At 42.9% G+C, this 24,559-nt stretch overlaps 1 protein-coding gene across 2 annotated transcripts in view; it reads right to left on the bottom strand.

Moving 5' to 3' along the window:
* The window catches only part of LOC129709409 (sarcoplasmic/endoplasmic reticulum calcium ATPase 2), a 102,037-nt gene that overhangs the window by 59,969 nt on the left and 17,509 nt on the right, over nucleotides 1-24,559 (bottom strand). For both annotated transcript variants that reach the window (XR_008725506.1, XM_055655765.1), the window contains exon 5: nucleotides 19,045-19,183. Coding sequence is in view for 1 of the 2 variants with exons in the window: in XM_055655765.1 (XP_055511740.1) it covers nucleotides 19,045-19,183 (139 nt within the window). In the remaining variant the exon portion in view is untranslated. The remainder of the gene's footprint in view (nucleotides 1-19,044; nucleotides 19,184-24,559) is intronic.

Here is a 24,559-nt window from a genome sequence, read left to right as displayed (position 1 = left end):
CAAACTCCTTTGTTGCTTTAGCAGTGTGTTTGGGATCAATGTTTTGCCGTAGAATGTTTTGAGGCATTTATTTGAACTTGAGCAGATAGGATGTGTCTATACACTTCGGAATTCATTATGCCACTACCATCAGCAGTTGTATCATCAATGAAGATAAGTGTGCCAGTACCTTCAGCAGCCATACATGCTCAGGCCATAACAGGCCACCATCTAAATGGAGTCAAGTTGGGAAAAGGGGAAGTACAACAGGACCTGGGGGTCCTTGTTCATCAGTCAATGAAAGTAAGCGTGCAGGTACAGCAGGCAGTGAAGAAAGCAAATGGCATGTTGGCCTTCATAACAAGTGGAGTTGAGTATTGGAACAAAGAGGTCCTTCTGCAATTGTACAGGCGAGACCTGGAGTATTGTGTGCAGTTTTGGTCTCCCAATTTGAGGAAGGACATTCTTGCTATTGAGTGAGTAGAGCATAGGTTCACCAGGTTAATTCCCAGGATGGCGGGGCTGTCATATGCTGATAGAATGGAGCAGCTGGGCTTGCATACTCTGGAATTTAGAAGGACGAGAGGGTATCTTATTGAAACATATAAGATTATTAAGGGTTTAGACACACTAAAGGCAGGAAACATTCCTGATGTCGGAAGAGTCCAGAACCAGGGCCCACAATTTAAGAAGAAGGGGCAAGTCATTTAGAACAGAGATGAAGAAAACTTTTTCACACAGAGAGTTGCGAGTCTGTGGAATTCTGTGCCTCAGAGGGCATGGAGGCTTTCAAGAGAGAGCTGGACAGAGCTCTTAAAGATAGCAGAGTTGAGGGATATGGGGAGAAGGCAGGAATGGGGTACTGATTGTGGATGATCAGCCATGATCACATTGAATAGCTCGAAGGGCCAAATGGCCTACTCCTGCACCTTTTGTCTAACACCCCTACCACCGTGTTTCACAGATGAGGTGGTATGCTTTGGATCTTAGGCAAATCCTTCTCTTCTCCATACTTTGCTCTTGCCATCACTATGATATAAGTTAATCTTTGTCTCATCTGTCCACAAGACCTTTTTCCAGAACTGTGGTTGATCTTTTAAGTACTTCTTGGCAAACTGTAACCCGGCCATCCTATTTTTGAAGCTAACCCGTGGTTTGCATCTTGCAGTGTAGCCTCTGTACTTCTATTCATGAAGGACAGTGGTCATTGACAAATCCACACCCGACTCCTGAAGAATGTTTCTGATCTGTCGGACAGGTGTTTGGGGATTTTTCTTTATTAGAGAGAATTCTTCTTTCATAAGCTGTGGAGGTTTCTTGGCCTGCCAGTCCCTTTGCGATTAGTAAGCTCACCTGTGCTCTCTTTCTTCTTAATGATGTTCCAAACAATTGATTTTGGTAAGCCTAAGGTTTGGCTGATGTCTCTAACAGTTTTATTCTTGTTTCTCGGTCTCATAATGGCTTCTTTGACTTTCATTGGCACAACTTTGGTCCTCATGTTGATAAACAGCAATAAAAGTTTCCAGATGGAGAGACTGGAGGGAAGACTAGGTGCTGAGAGCTCTCTTATACCTGCATTAAGCAGGCAATTAAACACACCTGAGCAATTTCAAACACCCGTGAAGCCATGTGTCCCAAACATTATGGTGCCCTGAAATAGGGGGGCTATGTATAAACACAGCTGTAATTTCTACATGGTGAAACCAAAATGTATAAAATTACCCTTTAATAAAATATGACAATGTGCACTTTAACCACATGTGATTTTTTTAATTACAAATCTCAAATGTTGTAGTTCAGATGGAAATAATTGTAGTCCCAAACATTATGGAGGGCACTGTAGATCAAATGCAAGCAGAGGAGATTAGTTTAATTTGGCATCATGTTTGGCACAGACATTGTGGTCTAAGTGCCTGTTCCTGTGTTGTACTGTTCTAAACCACAGCAGTCCCATGGTAATGGAAACATTCCATAACTCTTCCTGCAACTCTAGCTCATACAAGGCCTTGTAGCAACTCTGAAGTGGAATCAAATTTGGGCGACATGGTGACGCACCGGTAGAGTTGCTGCCTTACAGCACCAGAGACCCGGGTTTGATCGTGACTACGGGTGCTGTCTGTACAGTGTTTGTATGTTCTCCCAGTGACCTGCATGGGTTTTCTCAGAGATCTTCGGTTTCCTCCCACACCCCAAAGACGTACAGGTTTGTGGGTTAATTGGCTTGGTGTAAACGCAAATTGTCCCAAGCGTGTGTACGATAGTGTTAATGTGCGGGGATCGCTGGTGGGAGCGGACTCGTTAGGCCAAGGGCCTGTTTCCGTGCTGTATTTCTAAACTAAATGCAGTTGTGGATTTTGGGTACAAGTTATGCTGCAGCATCAATAAACCTGATTAAATCATATATGTAGCATGGTTTGTAGTTCTGGAATCTTAGGTTCAGCTATTCATTAATCAGAATGCTACTGGATTCCAAGAATAAAATTATGAATGGGTTACAGAAACCAAACTTGTATTCTTGGAACTCAGAAAGCCTATTTGACGTGAGGTGATTTTGCACAATTTCTCTTAAAAGGCAACAGATGAGACAGCATGCAAGGAAAGGGAGACACAAGGAACTGCAGGTGCTGAATTCTTGAGCAAACCACAGAAGTGCTGAAGGAACTCAGTGAGTCAGGCAGCATCTGTGGAGGGAATGGACAGACGGTGTTGTTTGTAGAAATTTGAACTCTGTTAATAGTAATTTATAGCAATAGATTGATATTATTAAATCTGTTTTTTAACCTAAGGTATTAAAAAACATTGAGGCAAGGCTGCCACGTGGAATTGGGACACGTGATATACTTGAACGACGGAACAGACTCAGTATTACTATTTCTTACTCCTACAGACTTTAGTTTTGAAAGACTGAATCATTCTGCAGTTTCTAATGCAGTAATTTTCCCTCCCCGGGCTTATTGCTCTATTCATAAATCAGGAACTGAAAAACACAAATGTGCAAACAACTACTCTGTGGGAAACGTTAACACTTTAGGGGTACACACATGCATAACAGTAGAGTTGCTGCCTGACAGCACCAGAGACCCTGGTTCAATCCTGACCACGGGTGCTGTCTGTACAGAGTTTGTACGTTCTCCCTATGATCATGTGGGTTTTCTCCGGGTGCTCTGGTCTCCTCCCACATTCCAAAGATGTGCAGGTTTGTAGGTTAATTGGCTTCTGTAAATTCCCCCTAGTGTGTACGGTGCGAAACTGGGATAACATAGAACTAGTGTATAGTTCGGCACGGTCTTAGTGGGCCGAAGGGTCTGTTTTCACACTGTATCTGAGACTAAATTACAGGAGTAACCACATGGCTCTGATTAATGTTCTAATTAATCTCCTTTACATTAAATCCCTAAAATTTGCTAAGGTATTTTTAGCTGAAAAAAAGTGATTTGAATCATCAGCTGTGGGGTGGATGGGAAAGAGGAATTAAGTTTGTTAAACAAGTCACATTGACCCACTTGAGGAAACTCACAGGAAGATGGAGTAATGGAAACCAACATTCACCATCAATCTAGGAATGTGTGTGAAACGCTACATTCCTAAGTTCCAGTGGTCATAAACTGCAGTTACCACCAAAATAACAGTTTGTTTGTAAATAAACATGTTAAAAAGGGACTGGCACGTTTGCAGTTACCGACTATAGTCACATAAGTCGTGTGCGCAAAAATAAAATTTGCTCTTGAATGCAGCAAAAAAAGTGACATTACCGTATGTTCCACATCTTGGAACACATGCGTGAAAAAAACAGCAGTCTCTACATCACTGTTGCAGTATTTTTGTATTTTTGTAACTTGACATTTTGTTGAACACTGGTCGTGCTATCAATAAATCCCTGATGAGACATCAAGAGCTATTTGAACGCACAGCTCAGATATTCTACAAATTCAAATAATGGGAATCCAAATCTGGTTCTTTCATCAAGGCAGAGCTCAATCTAACTAATTAACCGTGCAAATGCAGAAAGCAGTTATACTGTGCTAATCAGGTTTACCTTTGTGGGGGGGGGGGGGGGGGGGGGGGGGGGGGGGGGGGGGGGAGAGTGTTTCAACTACAAAATATGGGCAGCACAGTGGTGCCTTTCAGCGCCAGAGACACCGGGTTAGATCCTGACTACCGGTGCTGTCTGCACGGAGTTTGTACATTCTCCCCGTGAATGCGTGGGTTTTCCATGGGTGCTCCGGCTTCCTCCCACACTCCAAAGGTGTACAGAATCGTAGGTTAATTGGCTTTGGTAAAGATTGTAAATTGTCCCTAGTGTGTAGGATAGAGTGCGTGTATGGGGTGATCACTAGTTGGCGTGGACCGAAGGGCCTGTTTCAGTGCTCTGTCTCTAAAGTTTAGTTTGAGCTGACCATTGATCCCCGCACACTGACGATATCCTACACTGGGGACAATTTTTACATTTACACCAAGCCAATTAACCTAGACGGTTTTGGAGCGTGCGAGGAAACCGAAGATCTCGGAGAAAACCCACGCTGTCACGGAGAGAACATACAAACTCCGTGCAGACAGCACCCGCAGCCAGGATTGAACCCGGGTCACTGGTGCTGTAAGGCAGCAACTCTAACGCTGCGTGACCATGCCGCCCCATAACCTTCAAAGTATCACCACTTTAAAAGCACCCTGTCGCAATGTATAATTGCTTCTCAGATTTTCTTTTCCACAAATGTTATACGACAGGTGATACTGATGCCACTGCAAGCTGCTGTTATTTTTGAACAGTGCTCTGTCAATTACAAAGATGGTTTGCAATCACTTGCTGTCACACGCAGATGGAACCAGCTGGGCAAATACTTCCGGCTGTGTCTCTGGTGACAAAGGCATTCACCAGGACACACAAATGTCATTGGAGGGCTGCCTAGAATCCCAGACCCAGAGACGCACCCTGCAGCTAGGTACTAAGCTACTTCCCTACATGGGAATGCCATCCACAGCCAGGAAAGCCAAAGATGTCACACTGCACACACCTGCTTCAACACTGCAGCACACATTCACGCCCAACTACAGCTTAAAAACAATGAATAGTAAGGTGCCGAGCAAGTGTTCAGCAACGGGGAACTTTACTTTAGCCTTTAGAGATGCAGCATGGAGACAGGCCCTTCGGCCCACCAAATCCGTGCTGACCAGCGATCTCCCCATACACTAACACTACGCTACACACTAGGGACAATTTACAATATCCAATTAACCTACAAACCTGTACGTCTTTAGAGTGCATGCTGCATCTTTAAACCCAACCAAACGCATGGAAATGCTGGCAATTGTGCAGCAGACTTCAAAAGAAATTGTCGCTCAAGAAAGCAGCTTTGTTTCTGTATTCCACACCCACGCCAGTGTTACCTCTGGACTTGCTTCCCTCCTCCTCACACTGGGAAACGCAAAGTCATGCAAAATAATTGCTCCATGCATTCTACTATTTCCCATGCCACATTAACCCCATTACGAACAAACATCAGCTGCTGGCTAAAAAACTACTTGTGTTAAACCCTTTTTGCTCTTTCCCAAAATGTTGCTGCCTTACCCCGCTGTTTTTAAAAATCCTCCTTAAAATTGTCCCCTTCCACCAAGCTTTGGGCCATCTGCACTAAATTAGACCCGTGTGGTGTTAAGTAAAATTCAAATGCGAGAAACAGAAACAATCAAGAACCAGCGGACGTAGGTTTAAGGTGAAGAGAGGAAGATTTAATAGGAACCCGAGGGGAAACACACAAAGGGTGGGAGGTATATGTAACAAACTGCCAGAGGAGGTAGTTGAGGCAGGTACCATCACAATGTTTGAAAAGGCATTTGGACAGGCACATGAATGATAAGTTTAGAGGGATACAAGCCAAATGCAGGCAGGTAGGACTAGTGTGGACCGGACATGTTGAGCCAAAGGGCCTGTTTCTCTCCTTTCCCTGTATATATATATATGTATCTATTTGAAAACCTCTTAAATGCCACTATTGGATCCAACCCCACCATGACCCTTGGCAGCATGTTCCAGGCATCTACCACTGTTAAAATAATCCTTTGAACTCTACCCCTCTCACCTTAAAGGTATGTCCTCTAGTATTTTGACATTTCCACCATGGGGGGGGGGGGGGGGGGGGGAGGAGTTCTGACTATGTACCCTATCTATGTCCCTCAATTCTATACTTCTACCAGATCTCCCCATAACCTCTGGCATCTGGAGAAAACAATCCAGAGGATCTTTACTCTTCTACCTCCAGTGTCATTAGAAGGAGTTTAATTTATTGCCACGTGTACCAGGGAACAGTGAAAAGCTTTTGTTGCGTGCTAACCAGTCAGCAGAAAGACAATACATGATTACAATTGAGCCATCCAGTGTACAGATACATGATAGGGGGAATAACGCAAATAATATTTAGTGCAATGACGTTCAGTAAAACCCAAAGATAGCCCGAGGGTCTCCAATTAGGCAGGTAGTAGCTCAGGACTGTTCTGAGGATGTTGGTAGGATGGTTTAGTTGCCTGATAACAGCGGGGAAGAAACTGTCCCCGACTTGAAATATCGCTTATCCATACCCTCCAGACGCTGCCTGTCCGACCGAGTTTTGCCATTTTCAATTGGTGAGATTGTAAAACATGCAACAAAACATTCATCATGAGTTCCATTGTAGTTTCCATCTGGATCCTTGCACTTGTGCAGGTCGTACCACATTTAATGCAGTTGGGCAATGCAGTGGAGTAGTGACTAGTCCTAGTTTTCCAAAATCCACCCCTCTGAACATCGATAATCTCTGACACTCCCCAAGGATGAAGGATTCATGCGCTCCTTCAGGAATATGACATTCAACACGAGAACATTACTCTCCTGGTCCACAATTCCAATCGAGTGAAAATCTTCAGCAAATGCACCAAGTTATTAATGCAAATCCCACGCAAGCTCAAGAAACAGCTCCTCGTCTTACAACTTGGCACATTACATGAAGGGAACAATTTTAGACCAATTGTTTTTCGGAACTGGCCTATTCTAAAGAAAGGTCAATTGGTAAGATAAGCTCTGCATATGATGCTGGCCGGCCTGCAAAATATTTATAGCATTCAGTTTGATTACAGATTTCAAGCATCTGCAGTGTCCAGGCTATCGGTCCCAGCAAAGTTCATCCCTCCTGTTTCTGTTCACCTTTCTATTAACACCCCCTTCACACAAAGCAGCAGTAAAGACAATAAAACTCTTAAGACTCTCGACTAATCAACAAGCTTTCAGCACCCGCTCTAAGTTGGACATCATTCAGAGCAATCTCCTGGCCTCCACCACAATAACAGACAATTCCTTTGCTTCTTGCATCCACAAACCCTTCCCTTTTCTGTCTTTGCATCCTAACTATTCTCAGCTGTGCATCTTGACATCATCTACATCGGCACTAACTAAATTAACTAATATCATTGCACGTGGAGAGCTTGGATCACCACTCAGACACAGTGATGACCCATAGCCTGGTCAAAGATGTCTGCAAAGAATAGCAAGTGCCTTAGTGATGACAGCTTTGCAAAACTGAGCGAGATGGTCCATCGCTCATGAGAGGGGTCTGGGTAAAATGAGGCTTCTCTAATGATTCTGGGGAGAAGCCTCTTTGCACATCTTTGTCTCCCCACCAAAGAGATCTACAGGAGTCACTGCCTCAAAATAGGCAGCCAGCATCAGAGACCCACATCACCCTGGCCACACTCATTTCACTTCTGCCATCGGCAAGGTGGAACAGGAGCCCGAAAACTAACTTCCAAGTTCAGGAGCAGTTTCTTCTCTACGACCATCTGGCTATTAAACATTACATCACCTTCAAATAAGCTCCAAATTACACAGACTTGTGGTCTTTACAGAGTACTATGTTTACAAATCTGTTGTGATGCGGCAAGCAAGAATTTCATCGTTCCATATCAGGACATATTACTATAAACAATCTCCTTGAGATTTCTAGCCCACCACAGAATGCCCAGGTGGTAACCGAATGCTGCCTATGGAAGGAGCATCTCACCAGCTAAGAGCTAGAAAACACACTTACTTCCTGTTCACTACAGACTTGAGTGCATTTGAGCGACCCGTCTTGAGTCTTGAAGATGCAATGTTAAGTCGCCCAATGTTTGCATCGTCTCATTGGAAATTAACATCAGATTTTAGAGATGGCTGGAGGCCTGCACCAGGCCCCGTTCATAAGAACGTGAATTTTGAAAATGGTGTCAAAACATGGCGCCTCTTGCCTGCAGGCTCAGTAGATTAATTTCCTGTAAACTTGCTAATCAAGGATCTGTGTATGGTAATACCCTACTGGACTGTTTGTAAGAAAGAGAATTTCACGGTGTTGACACCTTGTACACGTGACAAGCACCACTGAACCATTGTCTTATGCTTTAATGCAGGGGTTTCAAACTCAATTTAGGTCTCGGGCTGGAATGGGCAAAATGCAACTTCATGTGGGCCGGATCAGTTGTGCACGCGCGTGCAACAAGCTGCCGGCGCCGGCGCAGGGAGCGGCGAGAGAGAGAGAGAGCGACTGCTGTACAGATACATAATAAATGCTCGTGAATATACTTATTTTCCCCCAAATCAACCCGCGGGCCGGAGTGGAGCCCATCGCGGGCCAGTAGTTTGACGCCCCTTGGCATTGAAGGTTCTGCACTCAACTGGCTCCGTTCCTACCTTTCCAACAGATCCCACTTCATCTCTCTCCACAACCACACCTCTGCCACAGTCACTCAAGGCGTTTCCCAAGGCTCCGTACTCGGCCCCCTCCTCTTCATCATCTACATCCTCCCCCTTGGTCAGATACTCCGCCACTTCAACCTGGACTTCCACTGTTACGCCGATGGCACCCACATCTACCTCGGCACCAAATCCCCACCCCCCCTCTCCCATATCAGCTCCTGTTTGTCAGCTATAAAAACCTGGATGCAACATAACTTCCTCAAACTCAACAGCGATAAGACAGAATTCCTCCTCATAGGCTCCAAAGCCACACTCAGCAAAATCAATAACCCCACTCTCACCATCGACGGCACCACTGTCTCCCCATCTCACAAGGCCCGCAACCATGGCGTGATCTTTGATTCCACCCTCTCCCTTGAGCCTCACATCCGCCATGTCATTAAAACCTCCTTCTTTCATCTCCGCAACATCGCCAAACTCAGACCCTCTCTCACACCTCCCGCTGCTGAAAGACTCATCCATGCCTTCATCTCCTCCCGACTGGACTATTGCAACTCACTTCTCCTTGGCATCAGCTCCATCTACATCAACCGACTCCAACTGGTCCAGAACGCAGCCGCCCGACTCATCACCCACACCAAATCCTGGCATCACATCACTCCAGTCCTCAAACAACTTCACTGGCTTCCCATCTCCCACCGGATCACCTACAAAATCCTGATCCTCACCTACAAAGCCCTCCACCATCTGGCCCCCCCATATCTCACTGACCTCCTCTCCCCCTACCAACCCTCACAGTCCCTCAGATCCACATCAGCCGGTCTCCTCTCCATCCACAAGTCCAACCTCCGCAGTTTTGGGGACAGAGCCTTCTCCAGGGCAGCTCCCAGGCTCTGGAACTCCCTCCCCCCTGATCCGCAATTCCGTGACCCTCACCATCTTCCAGTCCCGCCTCCAAACCGATCTCTTCACCTCTGCCTATCCTTAGCCCCACGTCCCCCTCCCTTTTCATCTGTGCATTAATTGCCTCATATTGTGTTTTGAATTGTATTCTGTCTTTACTTTGTGTACTAGTCATGTCTCTACTATTTATTTCATTCCCCTGACATGTTTTTCCTCTACTTGCTAAATTTTTGTAAGGTGTCCTTGAGACTCTTGAAAGGCGCCCATAAATAAAATTTATTATTATTATTACCCCTGCTTTAACTACTGCAATGACTAAACCGTTTTTCTTAGTCACTGCCTGGTCGAGGATGCGTCTATCCTCCGAGCAACATCTTCGCCCGGCCAGAGCTTCGGTTTCAGCAGCGGCGTAGCACGGGATTCCATCGCGGAGCGAGCAATGCCTTGCCGGGAATCGCCGTGTTGGAGCTTCGGAGTGTTGTGACTGTCGACTTCAACACCGTGGAGCTGTAGTCTGTGGAGCTTCCAGCCACGGGCGGAGCATCGCGGAGCCTGGGATCTCTCGCCAAGGTCGCCAGTGTTGAATCCCCGCCCAGCTCGGCCTGTGCACTTCGGGAGCCGCGGTCTCTGGTAGGAAGCGGCCGAATCGGAGGCTCCGGGCCGCTGAGAGTGTTCTTCCGTCCGAGGGCCTGAAACACGGCGACTGTGGAGGCCTCAATAGGCCCCGACCACGGGTGAACAGAGGAAGAGACTAAACTTTGGTGCCTTCCCTCAGTGGGAAACGCTGTTTCCGTTGTGAGGGGATGTTTTTTATGTTTTATGTTAAATTCCAAAGTGTTGAGTTTATCTTATTTGTGTGCTGCATGGCAACTCAAATTTCACTCCACCAATTGGTGTATGTGACAATAAGTGTCCTTTGTCTCCCAAAGTCCTTGCAAAGGACACAGGACATGGAACAGTACAGAACAGGAACAGGCCCTTTGGTCCACAATATCTGTGCAAAACATGTCATCCGCCTGCATATAATCCACACCCCTCCATTCATGATATATCTATGTGCCTATCCAAATGTTACTTCAATGTCACCACCGAATCTGCCTCCACCACCAGCCCTGGCAGGGCTTTTCAGGTACTCAACACCCTCTAAAAAAGTTGTCCCGGCATCATCTTTAAACATTGCTCCTTTCACCTTAAAAGCTAGCCCTCTTTGGTGATTGATTTTTCCATTCAGGGTTCTACTCTTCCTTTCATAATGTTATATACTTCTACCAGATCTCCCTGCAACCTCTGGCATTCTAGAGAAAACAATTCAAGTTCTCCTTACAGCTAATACCCACTAATCTAAACATCTTCTGGTAAACTTTCTCCGCGACATTCTCAAGCCTTCACAGTCTTTGACCAATGGGGCGACCAGACTGCACACAAAACTCTAAATGCAGCCTATCCAAGATCTTATAAAGCTGCATCCTGGCTTTTATATTAAATGTAGGGAAGATTTACCACTCTATTCATTCCAATTTTGTTTTCTACCTGACAGTAGGCATGTCAAGAAGAGTACTGCCAGGAACTGCCCAATCCAGTTTTGTATCTGGCACAACGTCACCTGGAAATGATATCAAGTGCAATCTATTCTGAGAAATAAACAGGTGCTCTGTGTTCCAATTTCCAGAGCACAATTCCACTGAGCAAGTCTATTCTCTGCACAATGCACAGCCATTTCAGGCATCCTTCATTCACCAGCGGCTGGGCAGCGAACTACTTTTGGATGAAAAGATCACCCTGAGCTCTCCGAGGGAGTTAAAAATAAACTACAATCCTCAGAGGTTGCACACGGTTAGAGAGAGCGAAAACAGTTAATGGTGACAATCAGGATCACAAAACATCTGCAAAATAAAAGTTTCTGAATCGTGCGGATTGCAAACTGAGACCAAATATAAGCTTTCTGGGAATAACCTGTTGCTGAGGGAAATAGTCAATGAAGTTTTGCAAAGGAAGAATACATATTTGAAGGCAAATAAATTACAGGAACACTTTATTTCGTTCTCTAATTTACATTCTAAAGTAGCTGTTCAAGTCCCAAGACAGAGTAAGAGTAAATGTAGGATATTTATACATGCATTAAAAGGACATTCATTATCTGTGCTGCTTTTCCCTAAATAAATAACTTGCATGGTGAATTTCAATATTATAAAAAAAATGAAATTCTCAATTTTCAAATCCTTACAAATGTCTAAAGTGAGTTTTCCAGCAGGGAGGCAAAGGCACAAACATGCACATAACCAATTTCCTTGTAGACACAAGGAACTACTGATTTGCCAAACTTATAGATTAACTCAGCAAGTCAGGGAGCGTCTCTGGAGAACATGGATATGTGACATCTCGGTTCGGGACCCTTCTTCAAACTGATTACAGTAGAGGGGGAATAAAAACTGGGAGAAATGGGGTTGGGACAAAGCTTGGCAAGTGATAGGTGGATACAGGTGTGTGGGGGGATGGGGGGGGGGTGTTGATTGGAAATTGGGGTGGACTAAGGTTGGATGATAAGACAAAAACGTGACAGAAGACAAGGATAGAAGACATTTGAAATGTGACACTAGAGGAAGGAATATATGTGAAAGGAGGAAATGGGTCAACATTGAAAGGAGGAAAAGTGCCAACATTGGTTACCAGATGAATACGTGTACTGGTCCACCGTTTTACCTCTTGTCCAAGGCACAGACACTTGGACAAGATGATTTTTTTTAACCAGTTCAGCAGAAGTAAAGGAAAAGATTTATTCCAGTTTGAGATAATGTAGTAAGTACCCTTAGAAAGAGATAACTTAAAACTAAAAGACTGCAGTGATTGTTTTAGTTGACCTTTTTGGTCAGTTTATTTGTGACAGTGCAGTTGCCTGAGCAATGTTTGTTTACAGAAGGATTTCTTCCCTCCAGCATGCAGCAAAGGGAAACGGCTGTATGAACTCAGCAGGTTCTACAATTACCAAACAAGGAGATAAAAGTTTTCATAAAATTGTGCCTCTTGGCTTGCAAAAACAAACATGGTTATTCTAAATGGCAAAATAAATGGTGGCAAGTGGAGTCCAACAAAGGTCAAAGGTCAGACTATGGAGAAGCAGGCAATATCATTGCATAACAAATTCTTATGACAAGAGCATACAGGATGGAAACAGGCCCTTCAGCCCAACTTGCCAATACCAGAACAAGATGCCCCACCCAAGCTCTTTCCATTTGCCCACTCGTGGCCCATATGCCTCAGCCTTTCCTATCCACTTACCTGCCTAAGTCCCTTAATGCCAGTCCAAATCTCTTCATTTTATTGAACCTGCGTCAATCACCTCCTCTGGCAGTTCATTTCATGTACCCATCACCCAATGTGAGATAAAAGTTGCTCCTCAGATTCCTATTAAAAATATTTTCTCACCCAAAACCTATGCCCACTGGTTCTGGATTCCCCAACCCCACCTCTGCATTCACCTTAGCTATTCTCCTCAGGATTTAGAATAGGGCAGCGTACAGATTGATTTTGTAGCCGATGGGCCAGTAAAACCACCAATTATCAGGTGTCATAATATGTAAAATGTTCAGTTTTAAGACTTGCAAATCTAAAGAGGTGTCACTAAAGTTGGATGAGATCAAACTGTGAAGTAATGTTTTCAAATGTTGTTCCCCGTGCAACAAGAGATATTTAGAATTAAAGTAGTGATCCAAGAAAAGCAAAAGCCTTTGATCAGATTAGAGGATTGAGTTGAGGAAAACCCGTCTAGTTTGGGTTTTCACCTGGTAAAGGGAAGTAGTTTGACCGAATTAAAAAAAGTTGGATCCAGGAAAATTCTGGAAGGCACAATACTTGTTGACTACTTGGACAGAGTTAATGGCTGTGTACAAAACAATAATCAGGCAAGATTAGAATTAAGGAACAAGTTATCATGGAAATGACAGATTCAAAAGTTACAGCAGGTATTAGACACGCTACTTGCTGTTAAGGGAAACATTGTACTAAAATCAAATCAATTAAACACGTGTCAGGTAAATACAGCAGAATAACAATTTGATCTCAAAACATTAACTAGAATTCGCTTACTGATCCTCTCCGTCCCTTCCTGCAAGACACTTCAAAAATTAACCTTCGTGCAAGTGGATAAACATCATAAAATCTTATGCAACTTGGCATCAAATTTTGTTTAATAAATCTTTGAAAAGCTATAGTACTTCCCACTATGGTAAAGGGCTATATATTTAACTGTTAAGTGCTCCACATTTTAGGAATTTTAGGAAACAGTCATGAGGAATAAAGACCATGTCTAGGTGCAGGCGATTAGTTTAGTTTCATGGGTAGGCAGTCATAGTGGGAGAAAGCGTCTGTGTGCTTGGGCAGTATTTTACTATTCTATGTTAAAAATGCTATTTGTTGTTTTTATATATATCCATACCTAGAGTAAATCCACAAAAAGCAATTGGCCCAATGGAGTCCCTGGCCATGTCCTCAGTACCCACATGGACCATGCGGTCAGGAGTATTTACGCACATCATTAAGTCTTTCCTGCTTTAATATCACTATCCAATATCAGCGCCAAAGAAAAACAAAGTAATGCGCCTTAATGACTGCTGTCCGCCGGCTCTAACATCCACCGTGAACAGCTTCGCGAGGCAGGTCATGGCGCACAATAACTCCATCCTGCCAGAGAGTGTTGATCCCCTGCAGTTTGCTTACCGACGCACCAGGTCCACAGTAAACACCATCTCCATGACCCAACACTCATCCCTGGAGTATCTGGATAACTCGGGCACCTATGTCAGACTCCTAGACCTGGAACTCAACATTCCCTCTGCAAATGGATCTTTGACTCGGACTCATAGACCATGATCAGTGAGGATTTAGAAACATAGAAAAAAATAGGTGCAGGAGTAGGCCATACGTCCCTTTGAGCCAGCACCACCATTCAATATGATCATGGCTGATCATCTAAAATCTCTGTTTTTTCCCCATATCCCTTTAGCCCCAAGAACCCCCCCCCCCCCTTGTTTCCCAGTCATTCTGTTCTCTTATGTGAAATAAAGAAAGTCACTGGAGATGCCAGCCCGGTGTCAAGAGCGAGCATAAGCCCTAATCTGTACTTGTGCAAAGAGTTGTTCTTATACATTGCTGGTCTGTTTTCTGTGTTTCTTTCCAACTGAAGGTTTTAACTTAGAAATTTATGTCTTAATGTTCTTTGGGACAAATGTCCCAAGTTTTTTCATAATCAGCATACTATTTCAACTAGTGATGTCGTCACATTTGAGATATCAACATGATGCTAGAATAGGATTTAATTGTTATTTTTACTATGGTGTGTTTTTAGTCCATTTATGGAACGATGACGTTTTTAGTGCAAACCTAATTTTCATTTGATGACCTGCAACAAGCCTTTATTCTCCTACGCATTTAATTTTCTTGTAAACAGACGAGGAACTGAATTTGTTCAATTCATTTATTTTTCACCCTCTCTATCTTAAGTTTGTGTTGAATAATAACTGATAAAAGGTAAAGGTAAACACTTTAGTGAGAATCTGTAGAGATTTTTACACAAATCATGACAGAACATGCACTACAATTGTAGTGCACAAGACCATTGTGACCCAATGTCACAATTTCTGCTAGTCAAGGTTTCATGAAGCACCCACTTCCCTTCCAATTGCTAAATTTGTCAATTAAGAGACACAGGAGGCTGCGGAGCCAGGTGTGGGGATGCAGAAGGTAAGAGTTGGAAGCACCTCAGCCCCTACACTTCCAACAGGTACAAAGATCGAACTGATTCCTGGGATGTCAGGACTGTCTTATGAAGAAAGACTGGATAGACTTGGTTTATACTCTCTAAAATTTAGGAGATTGAGATCTTATAGAAACTTACAAAATTCTTAAGAGGTTGGACAGGCTAGATGCAGGAAGATTGTCCCCGATGTTAGGGAAGTCCAGGACAAGGGGTCACAGCTTAAGGATAAGGGGGAATCCTTTAAAACCGAGATGAGAAGAACTTTTTTCACACACAGAGTGGTGAATCTCTGGAACTCTCTGCCACAGAGGGTAGTTGAGGCCAGTTCATTGGCTATATTTAAGAGGGAGTTAGATGTGGCCCTTGTGGCTAAGGGGATCAGGGGGTATGGAAAGAAGGCAGGTACGGGATACTGAGTTGGATGATCAGCCATGATCATATTGAATTGCGGTGCAGGCTTGAAGGGCCGAATGGCCTACTCCTGCACTTAATTTCTATGTTTCTATGTTTCTAATCATAGAACAGAGATAGTCGTCAAATTCATGGCCATATGCATAAGTACAGTCTTCTTCTTGCATATGGCATGCACAGCCTAAAGTTGTAGGACAACTTGTTCTATTTGATTGTGCACGCCGGGTTGATTGCATTCGGCGAAACAGGGCTACATGTACAATGAAAAGCTTACTTGCAGCAGCACAGACAACATACAGAACAAAATTATATATGGTGTACAAGTCTTGTGCACGACATTGAAAAGGAAAAAAATTGCAAATAAAACATTAGTGCCTTTCATGTCACAGGAAGAGAGAGAGTTTAGTCGACTATCGATCATCTATCCTCACTCGTTCTATGTTACCCTACTTTCGCATCCACTGCCACACACTAGGGGCAATTTATAGAGGCCAATTAACCAACAACCCACACGTCTTTGGGATTTGGGAGGGCATCTGCGCAATTAACTTTAGTGATACACCGCGGAAACAGGCCCTCCACCTCACGTCACCCGTAGAGCATCCGTTCACATTAGTTCTATGTTGTCCCAGTTTCTCATCCATTCCCTACACACAAAGGGAAAATTTACACAAGCCAATTATCCGACAAACTCGCATGTCTTTGGGATGAGGGAGGGAAACCGGAGCAGGGAGAACATGCAAACTCCACACAGGCAGCACCCAAGGTCAGGATCGAACACGGGTCTCTTGGTTCTGAGAGGCAGCAGCTCGACCAGCTGTGCCACAATGAAGGAAGACAAATCATCATCAAAACTCAACTGGGATTTAAATCACAATATGGCACAATTAAATATTGTGAAAATCATAGATTGCTTCCCTTTTCCATATTCATTTATATTAAAAGTTATAGTTCAGATTACTGGAAATTTCATTTGAACACCACCTATTCCTCACCTCTTCAATGCCCAAGTTCCTCCTAGAGCAGCGGACCATAAAGCAATTACATTTCTAATTCCGCAGTCTTACGATTCTGTCCCACATTAAGCCAGCAACCTGGGATCCTTAATGTAAGCCAGTATCAATCAATTTTCTTTTAAATTCAGCCTAATGTATTTAGCAGAGACATTGAATATCAGGAGCATAGCTACAACATCTTTGCCCTTGGCTGCTCCGCTTGCCAGTCACACGTTACCTTCACTGAAACAAACAAGGCAACAAGCAGCTAATCAATGAGCTAAATTATATTAGATATCATCAAAAAGGGTCTGCAGTCCACCGGGAACTTTATTGATCAGTTTGAACAACTTTGAATATTCACCATTTGCCTGTGAACTGTGCTACAAAAAAAATCTAAACAAGGATTAACTGATACGAGCATTTATGATTCCCGACAAGACGCGGATCCTGACCTCAGGTGCTGTGTTTTGCGGAGTTTCTGCATTCTCCCAGTGACCGCGTGGGTTTACTCCCACATCTTATAGACATGTGGACTTGCAGTTTAATTGGCCTCTTTAAAATGCCTCGAGTGTGTAGGGAGTGGATGAGAAAGTGGGATAACATAGAACTAATGTGGACAAGTGATCGATAGTGTGGACAGAAGGGCCTGTCTACATGTCGTATCTCCGAACTAAACTCCTTGAGCCTGTACCAACTCTCAACTAGATCATGGTTGAGTTCCAATTCAACTTAATTTACATCCTTCAATATTGTTGCTCAACTAAATCCCCAGTCTTGCACATTTCAAATTACTCAGCATCCACATTTTCTTTGCAGTTTTCCAACCCCTTGTGTGAAGGATTTTCCTGAATTGTTTTCCTCATTGGTCAATGTTAATTATTCCCACTTCTATCATGCATCAATTTGAATAAGTCAATTGTCCTTCAACTTTGCAACTCGAAGGGATCAAGATGAAATTCATACCACCCGTCAGTCTTTTCATCCCCAGTGAAATGCTAGCGAACTTATTTTACCCACTGCCAACATTTTTCCTGATTGGCAATATTTAAAATTGGAAGCTACCCAAAACGGTTTCGAAGAGAGCAAAGCATCAATATACCTTCCAATATTTTATACTGAATTTGTTATATATTTTTTAAAACATGCAAAAGGATTTATGGACAATGATGCCCACGTAACTTTGTTCCTAGACTAACAGCAGTAATTATATTTTAATCTGCCACAGATCCAAAGTAATGAATTATAATCATCCCCCACACCGAACTCCATCTGCCACAAATTCTGCCCATTCAATTACTGACTGTCATCACCTTCTAATGTAATGCTTTTATCTACACAACTTGCCGTGTATTATGACAACCATTGCACAGAACCGCACGACATAACACAATTTGTCATTGTGAAGATGCAAGAAACTGCAGATGCTGAAATCATGAGGACAAAACAAAGTGCTGGGAGGGGGGGGGAGGGGGAGGAACAGCAGCTCGGGCAGCACCCATGGAGGGAAAAGATCGTCTGAAGAAGGATATTGACCCAATACATGGTCTATCCCCCCCCCCCACCCACCCCACAGATATGTAGGAAGGAACTGCAGATGCTGTTTTATACTGAAGACAGACACGAAATGCTGGAGTAATTCAGCAGGTCAGGCAGTATCCCTGGAGAAAAGGAATACGTGATACTTCGGGTCGGAACCCTTCTTCAGTTTTGTTTCCGAAACATCACCTATTCCTTGTCTCCAGAGATGCCGCCTGATCTGCTGAGTTACTCCAAAACTGTGTGTGTCTCTCCTCACCTCCCTCCCCTCCCCACAGCTGCTGTCTAATCTGCCGAGTTCTTCCAGCAATTTGATTTTGGCACAAAATATCTTGGTATTCAGCCCTGCTTGGTTTAGAAACATGAACCAAGGCTCGATGGATTCTAACTGCAATAGATTTGATGTTGGATGGCAGTACAAATACATGGCATGACAATACACATGAATACTGTACATCGGATCACAGGGTTCCATTTTCATATCTTCCCAAGTTATAGGAGCAAAATTAGGCCGTAAACCATATCAAGTCCCCTCTGCCATTCAATCATGCCTGGTAATCTTTCCCTATCAATCCCACCCACCTGCCTTCACCCCATAACCCCCGACAACTTTACTAAGAATCTGTTAATCTCCACCTTAAAGATATCCATTGACTTGGCCTCCACAACCTTCTGTGGAGAAGGCTCCACAGATATTTTATTGAAGAAAATATTCAACACAGAATCATCAGCATTTCAAGAGATTCATTAATATAATGTCTTTGACATACCTGCAACTTCCACAATATCTCCAGGGACAAGATCTCTGGCCTTAATCCGTTGTACACTCTTTCTGTCTTGTCGATAAACCTTTCCCATTTCCGGTTCATATTCTTTAAGGGCTTCAATCGCATTTTCTGCATTTCTTTCCTGAAAGGGCAAGCGAGAAGTTGTTTGCCATTTAGAAAAAGTCAACAATAGATTTTCAGCATATGAAGTATCATTTTTTTTTTTTCCCCTGTGGAAGGAAGAATTGACAATTGCTGTCCACTCAGAGGTTGTAACTTAATAATATGGAATCGTGCCAGCAAAAATAACTACAAAAGTCTCTTTCTCAAAATACATCCTCAGCGGCAACTGGCTTTTCAAGTGAACACGAATCAGGAATACAGAAATAGCCAAGAATTGTAATGGATTTCCTGTTGAATCCAAGAATAACTCAACCAACAAAATGTAATTTTCAATCCAAAAGTACATTCCAATTTGTAATTTCTCAGGACTCCTGAATCACTAGTTTTTGTAAGAGCAGATTATAAAACTGCTAAGTTTGTCAAATCAATTTAAGAGTTTCACCACTCAGCAGTTTTACACAACATCCATCTTCAAGGCATAAGCTTAATTTTACCATACGTGCACAGAAGTTAAAACTTTCAAACCCACTAACTTGGATAATAATCACTTGGACATGTTCTGGGACAGGGATATGGGCCAAACATGGGCAAATGGGACGAGCTTAGATGGGGCATCTTGGTTGGCATGGACAAACTAGACCGAAGGGCCCATTTCCGTGCTATATAACTATGACTATTACGTAATAAGCAAAACATTTTTTTTTAAATCAACAAATAACCTAGATATTGGTGCATAAAAATCCTAAAGTCTCTAGTTCATAGTTCATAGTTGAGGTTAGTGTTCAAGAGCTTGATGGATGATAGAAAGAAGCTGTTCTTGAACCTGGTTATTCTTGAAGCTGATGGTCACAGTTTTCAGACTCTCGTACCTTCATCCCAATGGTAAGAACAGAATGAGAAAATACAGGCATCTTGGTTGGCACGGATGAGAATTACTTAGTTAAATGATGCTGGTTGAGTGGGCTAAATATGACACGGAACCAGGCCTCCTCAGTGCTGTACAACACCAATAGTCCTGACAACCGGCATCCTTTGATCAATTCTAGCCACCACAGCCGTCTGTGGCAATGAATTCCACAGATTCACCCCCCTCTGACTAAAGAAATTCCTCCTCACCTCCTTCCTAAAGGAACGCCCTTTAATTCTGAAGCTATGACCTCTGGTCCGAGACTCTCCCAATAAATACCTGGAATTTAATGCTTAAACCAAATAGTTGGAATAAAAGCCAATTCAGTGTATTATTGTTTGGTGCATACATTCCTAACATGTACACATATGACAATAATTATATTTTGGTCTTATTCTCATTCTTTTATTTCCAATGTAGATGGCCAGAGTGGCAGATGTTGAGCAAAGTGCATTAAAACAGAAAACAGAAAGACTTTGAATTGAAAGACATGCGAAGCAGGCCCTTCAACACCACACAGTCCACACCGACCAGCAATCACCCATACACCTGTACTATCCTACACACTAGGAAAAATATCTAATTTTACTGAAGCCAATTAACCTACAAACCTTTGGAGTGTGGGAAGAAACTAGAGCACACAGAGAAAATCCTGTTCTCTATTATCCCACTTTCACTCCCCACACACTAGGGGGAATTTATAGATGCCCATAACTTCTTTGGGACATTGGGGGGCAACTGGAGCACCTGGAGGAAACCCATGCGGCCACAGGGAGAACTTGCAAACTCCACACAGACAGCATCAGATGTCAGGATCGAACCCGGGTCACTGGCAACATGATGAAGCACCTCTACCAGCTGTACAACTGGAATAAAGTTCCCAAACAGCCTTCAGCTTACGTGCTGTCCATTGTGTTATACATTTTAGATTGGGTGGCAATGGGGAAAGAAAGTAAACAGAGAAAACAAAGAGATAATAGAATGCACACTGTATCATTCTACCTCTATGTTTTAACATGTTTTCCACCTATACACACACTCTGTATTTGATACCATCCCACTAGCCTCCCAACAAGCCATAAAGCTTAGTTAGTACTGGTAATGTTGAGATAAGATTTTTTTTTAACAAAAAAGACTTTAAAATAAAATGAAGCACCTTCACAGAAAAGTAAACTAAAAATGGCTCGAGTGAAGGTTTACCAGTCAGTCTATGTTATCTAATCCTTTTTTTCCTCTACACCTACTAAGAAAACAATGTCAAAAGAACATCAAGAGTGCCTTGCTGTGGATACAAATTTGACTTCTCAAATATCCACAATTAAATGGTATGCACCATGTTCAAAATAATTAATTCAATGAATTGAAAGAACAGGTTCTCTTTTCCCAGCTCAAAACAAAGCAATGGCATTAACCCATTAACACGGAACCAAGATACCAAATAAGAATTATTAGGTAACAAGTATTTTTAAGTTAAAAAAAACCGAAGTGCAGGAGTACATCAACAGGTCAGGCACCGTCCCTGGAGCGAATCGATATGAGAGGTTTCAGGGCAGGACCCTTCCTCAGTCTGAAGAAGGGTCCCAACCCGAAACATCACCCGAAACATGTTCTCCAGAGATGCCGCCTGACCTGCTGAGTTCCACCAGCGCTGTCTCTTTTGGTAAACCTGACAAGACCCCTGTATTACCTGATAGACAAGTTACCAAGTTCATTTGATCCAGAGTGATAATTGGCTTTTACATACAGTCCAAGCTAAATCACGCCATGCCACTTCATCAAATCACCACATTTATATGACATCAACACAGATGCCAAATAATGCAAAAGGAACAATATTTGTTTCATGCAACATCAGAACGGACGTGGAGAGGAAATTGGCCTCCTATTAGTAATAAAAATGGGCTGTCTTTATATTTTACATTCAGTTTCCACATTTATGAACTGATTTCCAACATGATAGCAAAGAACACCAAATAGTTGACAAATCCCAAATGAGCAAAAACTACACTTTTTGTTCAATAACAATCAACTACTTAAAAGGCAAATAGATTTCCTAGTTCACAATATTTAAGTCGATCCACCTAGCTACCTGGAGTCATGGCAAATCCTTGAACAGGCATCCTAAAATCACCTAAAAAGCAAATTAAAATGACAATACCCTATTACCCAACAGTCAGAGGCGTACATAACAGCCTTCAGCTCATCATGTCCATGCCAACCTTTTTTGCTCATTTACACTAATCATAATTTATCCACATTGTGACTGTCCTTCGATATCTTGTAGAAACTAAGAACTGCAGGTGCTGGTTTATACCGAAGATTGATGCAAAGTGCTGGAGTAAATCTGCAGGTCAGGCAGCATCCCTGGAGAAAAAGGATGGATGAGCTTTTGGGTCGGGACTCTTCTTCAGACTTACTGAATAGTTCGTTCAAGTTCAAGTGAGTTTATTGTCATGTGTCCCTGATAGGACAATGAAATTCTTGCTTTGCTTCAGCACATAGTAGGCATTGGGGTCTCGACATGAAACGTCACCCATCCTTTTCCTACAGAGATGCAGGCTGACCCACTGAGTTACTCCAGCACTCTGTGTCCATCCTTCTATCATGTCTATTTAAATGCCTCAAACACAGTAAATTCTATCTAATTGCACGACCTCCTCCTTCATTCAAACGATCGACCACAGATTAAAAAGCTTCTCCCTCAAATACCCCCCCCCCCCCCCCTCTCACTTCACACCCTACCTTCTTGCTTTTGATATGTCTATCATGGAAAAGAGATTTTGACTCTATCCTAGCTATGCCTTAATCATATATACTTCGATTAGATCTCCCCCCAGACCACTTCACTCCAAGGAAAACAAGCCCAGCCCCTCCAATCTCTCCCCATAACTTAAATCTGCTAATCCAGGCAACGTGCTAGTGAATCTCCTCCGCAATGTATACAGCGTAATTACATCCATGCTTTAGTGCATTGCCCAAAACAGCACACACATCACTTTAAGTGCAGCTTAACCCTGTTTAGCACTGTTGCTACGTAACATCCCAACTCTTATATTCTACGTCCTGAACATGACAAGCATAGCATATGCATTCTTCACCACTCCATTGACTTGTGGTGCCACTTTCAGCAACATATGGACTTGGGCCTGTGGTACATCACTAGTCATTAGACTTATAGTGAGAAGAACATCCTTCCGTCACTACCCTCCGTCTACTATCACCGATCCAACCTTGGATCCAACTAGTGAAACAAGGAACTGCAGATCTGAAGATCTCCAGATCTCCAGCAGCCTGAAGAAAGGTCGCCTATCTCTGATCTCCTGAAATGCTGCCTGACCCGCTGAGATACTTCAGCAGTATGTGTCTTTCTTTGTATCCAATGATGCAGCTTGCCTTAGATCCCATGCTCGTTAAACTTGATGAACCTGCCATGCCAATACTTGTCAAACCAAATTCGATGGAATGCATACACTGGTGAACAATAAGCTATTTTAAATTACAACTTGCTATGTTTTCTCAAAATCATTGAGAGTTCTGCACTGAACTCTGGGTCATTAAACAAATATTAATTTTGGAATGTAAATAAACTGAAAGGCTAAATTAGACACCAGTGTTTGTTCATTGGGCCCATTATTCATTATACATACTTACTGCCTCAATTTATCATATGCCTCAAATCTTGCTGTACAATGAACATACATTCTTTCATGCAACTCACTTTAGGCCAGTGAGGCAGTTATTCCCCAATTGACTTAAGATCAAATATTTAAAGAAAATCCAATCGATTCGATAGCTTGTAAAATAATTTGCTGCAGAAATGTGTGTGCAAAAGATCCAATTTATTGATGGACACATAAAACATTAGTGAGAAGACACTCACTCATTCAACCTATTACAGTAAAGACATCAATTCCACCCATCCTGCCCATTGTCCATCACCGACTATCTGAAAAAATTCCTCCCTCCTCACTTGAGCAACTAAAGTGGAAACAAACACTGTGGCACAGATCCAAGATTGTGTTTAATCAATCCCATTACACGCATTGCATTCTTCCCCAGCCATGCTGCTACAACTTGTCTCAATATTTGCTGCAATGTCAACATCTCACATTTCCTAAAAATCCAACTGCTTTCTGTTTAACTGCACAAAGTTCCACTAAAATCAGAGATAATCCATGCTTTCCAAACTCATAAACTGCACATATTTCCAGCCAAGCTGTAAACACTTAATAGTTATGTACAACTTCCTGGTTTACTTTTGTCAGTGAACATATGCAATGACTTCAGGCAAATAGAGCCAGACCAGATAAGAAGCAGCTATCCGTTCCAGAGGTAAAGCTGCTGTCTCAAAGCTCCTGAGCCCTGGGTTCAATCCTAATTGCAGGTGCTGTTTGTGTGGAGTTGGCACATTCTGTGATGACGTGGGTTTCCTTCTGGCATACCAGTTTCCTCCCACATCCCAAAGACATGCCAGTTTGTGTTAATTGG

Source organism: Leucoraja erinacea, chromosome 25, assembly GCF_028641065.1.
Source record: "Leucoraja erinacea ecotype New England chromosome 25, Leri_hhj_1, whole genome shotgun sequence".
NCBI lineage: Eukaryota > Metazoa > Chordata > Chondrichthyes > Rajiformes > Rajidae > Leucoraja > Leucoraja erinaceus.
Note: the sequence above shows the minus strand (reverse complement) of the source record. Positions and strands in the feature narration are given on the sequence as shown.